The sequence below is a fragment of the Nelumbo lutea genome, chromosome 8, assembly GCF_056320005.1.
Source record: "Nelumbo lutea isolate HS-2025 chromosome 8, American lotus-T2T, whole genome shotgun sequence".
In the NCBI taxonomy this organism is placed as follows: domain Eukaryota; kingdom Viridiplantae; phylum Streptophyta; class Magnoliopsida; order Proteales; family Nelumbonaceae; genus Nelumbo; species Nelumbo lutea.
In genome coordinates, this window is record NC_142691.1 from 5403997 (window position 1) to 5411107 (window position 7111).

The following is a 7111-nucleotide window of genomic DNA, read 5'->3' on the forward strand; positions in this document are numbered from 1 at the left end:
TTTGGCAAATCTTTTTTGAACTATATCTTTCAGAAGATTTTACAAGCTTTTACAAAACAACTTTGGCAACCCAAAGACCATTTGGTTGAAAATAGACAAAAAAAAAACAAAAAACTCCATTTCTAGCTTCCTAAAAAAACCAACAACCCGTCTGAAAAGATGCACCAAACCGGGTCATTCTATATGTATTTAGTGTTATCCCATCAGTCCATCACAGGCCCAGGGCTGTAATGGCCCAACCCATGACCCATAGCACATATGACCCACATACCAATCAATGGGTCCCACCACTATAACTTGCTTCCCACACTCAATTCCATCTCGTCCCAGAGAGTGATAATACTAATACACACTGGAGACCCATTTCCATTTGCAGAGGAATGAGAGTATGAGATATGCCGACATGGTTAATCCCACGAGCAGGCTTTATGCACATGCCCATATGCCGTCTACAGTCTTCAATCCAAAGTCGTCTCTCTCTCTCTCTCTCTCTAATAAATAAGAGTCTAGTCTCTTCTTAATTAAATGTATATATTAAATAAAAAGGAATCAGAATTCTTTAATCTCGTAGATAAATTCCAGCACATGCAATTCTCTCCATCTACAACCAATAATAATCATCTTCTATGTACAGGACAAACGTGACGTATATATTCAATTAATTTGCATTTGTTGCCACCGAATATCCGGAAAAGCAAGTGGAGATGCTATTGGAAATCGACTCTGACGCACATGCAACTTTACCTCTTTTTCTGCTTTACTTCTGTTCTGCCTTTTCTCTTCTTCTTCCTCTCTCCTCTCGCAGTCGCCATGAATGTAATCCACTACTCATAACTCAGAAGTCTAAAATATAAATACCCAGAGATTTTTCTCAAACTAACAAGCCTTTATACAGACCATAGAAATGAAAAAAGAATGGAAACGAGGAAAAAATAAAGAAAAATGAAAAACTTATTTGGTTTCCAACAACAGTAATAGATCTACTCTAGTACAGACTCTAAAATACCTTTAATTATAAGAAAAACTTAATTATTTTGCACCCCTGCTGAGCATCTCCTTGTACCTCATAATGGAATCGAGCCTCTGCAGCTTCAATTGCTGCTTAAACCTGTTGATGAAGTCATCGGCCTTTGCATCGACCTCTTCGTCAACTCCAACCGACTGCAAATCACTGGCTTTGCTCTTACTCTCCCTCACCGTAAACGGTCGGCGGTGTTCCACGATGTCTTCTTCTTCGAAATGCCTAAAGGCCGATTTAGTAGTTGCAGACTTCTTCATCTTCTGCGGCAGCTTTACCGGAATGTCACCCGACGACGGTTTCGTGTCGGATTTGCTTCGGCTGACATGGTGGTCATGAACTTGATCTGGGTTATGATGTACGGCTCTTCCTACTTTTTCTTCTTCTTCTTCTTCTTGTACCTGTTGATGTTGTTCCGTCGGCTCTATTTTCTGTACGACTTCCGTCTCAGGTGGTTGATACGCCGTGGTGATGGTGGGGAATGCGTTAAATTCCTCCGATCTGTAGCGGTAGAGATTGATGGATTTAAGCCTTTGTAGGACTGACGGAGCTCGAGCGAGTTGGGGATGGTGTCCGTGTCTCTCGTCTTTGTTGTGATCATGCTTGTGGCTTCCCAAACTTGAGGTGACGGCAATCGTACCGATCATGAGGTTGAGGAGGAGGAAGAGGACAGTTGGGGTGAACCAGCTGTACATGGAAGCCCAGATCGAAGGAACCGATTCTTCGAGCATGGCTGCCGTCGATTGCTCTCCGTCTAACCTTCTGTGGTGGAAATTCAGAGTTCCAGACTCTTCCCCTCTTCAGAGAAGTTGAAGTTGAAGATGAGGAAGAAGAACAGGAAACTGTGTGGTGTGGCCCAAGAGAGTGAGACGGAGAGCGGGTATTTATCATGGAGGGGAAGTTTACTGTTATATTTTTTAATTTTTCTGCATTTATCCCACTGGAGAGACACGTGGTTTTCCGTAGAAGGGTGAAGAGACCGTAAAAATGGAAGTATGTGAGGCCCCGTTTGGGTCGCGTGAATAGGGATATAGAATCGGAATTGAAATAGGCTTTTCCGATTCCAACTGTTTGGTTGGGCGGAATCGGAATCCCATTCTCATTTCTTCTTAATAGCATTCTTCCATTTTTTTTTTGATAGAAAACTAATAAATAATTCATTAAATAAAAGTCACAATATACACAAAAAACCAAGAGAGATTAAGGTTTAATTAAGTCTTGGTTGGCCAGATTTTGTATCCATTCAGGCATATCAAGAATAAACAATCCAGACTCTTGTAGGCCCTTTTTTGCAAGCAAGTGTGCTGTAGCATTACAAGACCTATTAACATAACCAAAGAAATTGCTAAATCATCGGTCAATGATTTTATATCTAAACAAACAAAGTTTACATCCGAAATTAAATTCAAGTTTCCTATTTTAAGCGCCTGCACCAAAATTTGACAGTCAGATTCCACTTCGATTACTTCCTCTTTGTACCTATTCAAAATCTCCAGGTGCCTTGAGAATTGCCATTGCTTCTACCTGCATGGGGGAAGTTGCTGTAGACTTGCCAAAAACTACAGCTATGATAGCACCATTTTCATTCCTTAGAACTGCTCTAAAACCTGACCTTCCAGGACCCTCAAAACTCCCATCCACGTTTAATTTAAGCTTCCCTGCATCTCTGACGCTTTCCAAAAATATGAAATTCCCTCATTTGAGTTTGGATGTTGAAGTGAAGAATCTGGTGATCCTGCTTGGGAAATTAATTATCACTCTCTCCCTCCACATCCTGTAAGAAGTTGCAAGAGTGACTCTAGGGGATGGGTAGACATTCTCAAAAATTTTCTTATTTCTAGATTTCTAAATATTCCATAAAAGCAAAAAAGAAAAAGCCATTAAGTCCTCTTTTCTCTGTGTCTATAAAACAAAACTCAACCAAAATTTGAAATCAAGTATTAAAAGTTGAATTTGTTCCAACTCACTTCCCCATGAAACTTAGGTGAGATCCAAATTAGACAACTTTTGTGTGATCATATTCAAAAAGGCAATGCATTACAGTTTCAGGATGTTGGTTAGGGCAAAGGCTGTCATTTAAGAGCTTCCTATTATAGAGATTTCCCTTCACAATTAGGGCATTTTGAGAGTATTTCCAATATAAAGTTCTTGATTTTTGGGTTAATTTTTGTTTTCTAAATTTCAACCCAGTTGGGACCCTGTTGAGTGATGCTAGGGCATGGTACCCTGTATAAACACCATTTAACTTATCCTCCCACTCTCCCCTAACTAGATTTATGCTTTATTTTTTGCGATTTCCTCCCCAAAGTTGTTTTCAATCACTCTTGTGTTCAACGCCCCATAATTTTAAAGGATTCTACATATGTTAACCAATGACCATCCCAAATCCTTACTTTCGTTTCAATATTTACTGCCCAACAAGCTCCTTTCTCTAGGTAATACTATCAATCAAACTTTGCCAACCCCAAGATCCTCTCATAGGCAATACTATCAATCAAAAATTTTTTTTCTTTTAAATATTTGGCTTTCATGATTTTAACCCCACAGATTATCTACTTCCACACATAACCTCCAAGTCTGCTTTGCCAGCAAGGCTAGGTTAAATTTATAGGGATCCCTGAACCCCAACCTTCCTGATCTATAGGAATCCCCTATTTGAGGGATGGCCTAATTTTCATTTCCATTCTTATCTGAACCAAACAGATTATAGAAATGAACCATTCAGATTCAAATTCCATAAGATTTCAATTCATCTAATCAAATCAAACCACATGCTTATGGACGGTTCCAGATGTAGCCTTGAGTGTCTCAGAGGTGAAGTCCACCCCAAGATTTCTACGCTCTACTCCACATAATCACGTGGTCACCGACCACTCGGCCACGCCCAGGGCCATTGGGTAAGGAGAATCTGAATTTTTGAAAGATTTGTTTAACGATTAAAACGCCCTTTAATCTGATTTGAAAAGAGAAAGCGAAATCAAGATTTGATTAGGATAGTGTTTGGTAACAAGTCGTTAAGTGTTTGTCATTATGTAGCCGATAAGTTTTTTTTTTTTTTCAATGGGAAATTTTAATATGATATGGAAAGAGTTTTGACGAATCAAACCTATCCATAAATTTTGATAAATGCCACAAAATTTTCAGACCTGATGTTATTAAAAAGCGTTTTCTCCAGCAACACCTTGAAAATCAGAAGTGGTGTGGTATGAAATAAACGCCTTTTTTATATTTTTCATTTTTTTACTATTGTTACTAATTTTATGTCACATTAAAAAACACCTATAGAACAGCAATCAGCAATGGTCCTGATGTGGGGTGACCCAACCCAATCCATTCGACGTTGGGAGTCATAGTCCACGAGCGCCAGACTTGGGAATAAAATTCGCTATAGCAGGAGTTATTCTGCTCTCCTCGTACGGAGTCAATCGCGGAGCGCCCACGCATTCCTGTAATGATCTCTGGCTGCCCTCGTACGACACTTATATCAAGCGTTCATCTCCACCCGCCTCCAGGCAGCTCAAGTATAAACAGAGGTGCCTCCTCCAGGTAAGAGGAGGATTGAATACAATGGGCATTTGGGTTTGGAATTGATCTCAAAAGCTATATTCTAATTCCCTTCTTCATACCCCATTCTAATTTGACCGTCGGACACTCTGGCTCGGGTTCTCACCTGGGGCTTCTGATGTATTCTGCCTTGCAGCACCTCGGCCACCTGCCTTCGGCTTCTACAGTATTCGGAGCCCTCTCCACCTTGGCTTGCAAACCTCAACCTCGGCGACAAGCTCTTCAAACCCTCGAAGCCTTCGGAGTCTAGGGGCGAAATTACTTTGTTGTCCTCGACCATCCTGAGCATCAACAATTGGCGTCGTCTGTGGAAAACATCGCCAGGACGTTCCCTAAAAGAACTTTAACGAGATAACAAGTCCTCAAGATCCAACCAACCAACATGGTACGAAGAACGAGAAATACACAAAACCTTGTCACCAATGAACAGTTCCAGGCCGTGCTCAACCGCCTGGAATACTTGACACAGCAAGTCGGGTAGAACTAACCCCAGGCATGAGGCTGCCCCCAGGGTGGCCGCCCTGTCGAGGAGTCAACACAGCCGGGCCGGCATGGGTCCACCAGCCAATCGGTCCCCAGCCTCGGGCATGCACAGCGGACCGAGCCCTCTGAGTCTGGTAGTAGTCGTCCAACTGACCCGCACTCCCAAACCACCAAACCTCCCAACCAAAGGGAGGACAACTCCATACCTCCCAACTGAAGGAAGGAAGAGCCAAAACGATTGGAGGATAGTCATCAGCCCTCTGAGCAGAATCACCGACGCCAAAGGGCCAATCCGAGGGGCGAAGGCGGATGCCATTATCGCCCCAACGCCCATTCCAGGGTCGAGGGTCGGCGTTGAGCCTCTTCCCCTCACGTCTCGCACCTCCGAGATGTCCTGAACGACCAACGCGCTAAGCACGAAGCACGCGGTCTCAACTTTGAGCACTTCGGAGTCCATGCCAAGAACCACTGTGTTCATGAAGACCGGGATGGCGCACAGGTCGTGCCCGACCCCATGTTCGCCGAACTCCTAGCTGAGCTCGAAGCTATCAAAGCCAAGCTCCAATAGGCTAAGGAAGGTCGACTGACACCTTGGCCGAAAAAAGCAACTGCCAAGGAGAATGGATGCCTTCTCCCCTGATATCATCAACGAGCCTCTACCCCGGAATTTCAAGGCTCTCGCCTTGGAGATGTATGTTGGGAACACAGACCTAAACGACCACCTGGAGAGCTTCAGGGAACTCATGATCTTGTACGAGTGCTCCGACGCCTTGACGTGCCAAACTTTCGAAGCGACCTTCAAGGGAGCTACTCGACGATGGTTTTCTAGCCTCCCACCTCAATCCATCACCTCATGGAAGCAGTTTTCCAGCATGTTCATTGCCCGCTTCATCAGTAGCCGGCGCCCCCAGAAAAGCGTTGTCTCACTGATAACTGTCAAGCAGAAGCAAAGAGAGAGTTTGCAGTCATACATCAACCGCTTCAAAAAAGAACTCGAGGTCCGTGACCTCGACCCCTTGGTCTCCATGCGTGCCGCCATCAGTGAACTCCTCCCTGGCTCGGCCCTCAAATGCTCCGTTGCCAAAAGCCAACCAAAGATGAAGCTAGAGTTCCTAGAAAGGGCCTAAAAATACATTGTCATCGAAGAGGCTTCGGCTACTGACGCCCATGAGAGAGGCATAGAGCATCGGGACATAGCCCCCAAGAAGAAGAGGAAGAACGAAGACTTGGGCTGCTCAACGACAACAACAATAGGAAGCCATCAACCTCGGTCTTGGCTTACAATCAGTACACGCCACTCAACTCCACCCACCCACAGATTCTGATGCAGATTGGGTAGGAAAAATTTATGAAGTGGCCTGAAAATTTGAAGAAGAACCCCGACTGGGGGAACCCCAAAAAATACTGCAAGTTCCACTAAGCTACTAGCCACGACACCGATGACTGTTCTGATCTCAAAAATGAGATAGAGTCCCTCATTCGTCGGGGCTACCTCAAGCAATACGTCGGAGGCGATGGGGCTGTTCATAAGAATGCCCAACCTGACCAAACTGACCAACCCGGACCGACCCAACCCGAGTCGGGCGAGTTTTCATTCGTACTGGTCGGTTTCGGGTTGAGCACATACAAAAACCAATATCTCAGGTCGGGTTCGGTTTTCTTAGGTGAAAACCGAACCCGACCTGACCCGAACTAGTCTTTCTTCTACTAGTTTGATAGTTCCTACTTCCTAGTTTGAGTAGTTTCCTAATTCCTACTAGTCTTCTAGACTTCTACTAGAAATAGAAGGCCCATTAGTCAATTACAATTAGAATTCAATTAATTAGGTGTCATTTTTTAGTTTTTTATCTACATTAGGCAATTACAATTAGAATTCAAATAATTAGGTGTCCTTTTTTAGTTTTTTACCTAGATTAGGCAATTACAATTAGAATTCCTACTAGAACTAGAAGGCCCATTAGGCAATTACAATGAGAATTCCTAGTTTCCTACTAGTCTTCTAATTCCACTTTTGTCTTCTCTTAAAATCTTCTATTATCTGACTTA

The 7111-nt window shown here is 43.3% G+C and overlaps 1 protein-coding gene across 1 annotated transcript; it reads right to left on the reverse strand.

Moving 5' to 3' along the window:
• Positions 1 to 844: 844 nt before the first annotated feature.
• LOC148842339 (bromodomain protein (DUF761)) lies at positions 845 to 1890 on the reverse strand. The gene has a single exon (XM_088957877.1). It carries the CDS (start codon positions 1747 to 1749, stop codon positions 1030 to 1032), a length of 720 nt encoding a protein of 239 aa, XP_088814003.1. The 5' UTR covers positions 1750 to 1890; the 3' UTR covers positions 845 to 1029.
• Between the last annotated feature and the right edge of the window lie 5221 nt (positions 1891 to 7111).

Bases quoted from the DNA above. Each gene is read 5' to 3' on its own strand.
- LOC148842339 (XM_088957877.1), bottom strand. From the start codon at position 1,749: ATGCTCGAAGAATCGGTTCCTTCGATCTGGGCTTCCATGTACAGCTGG.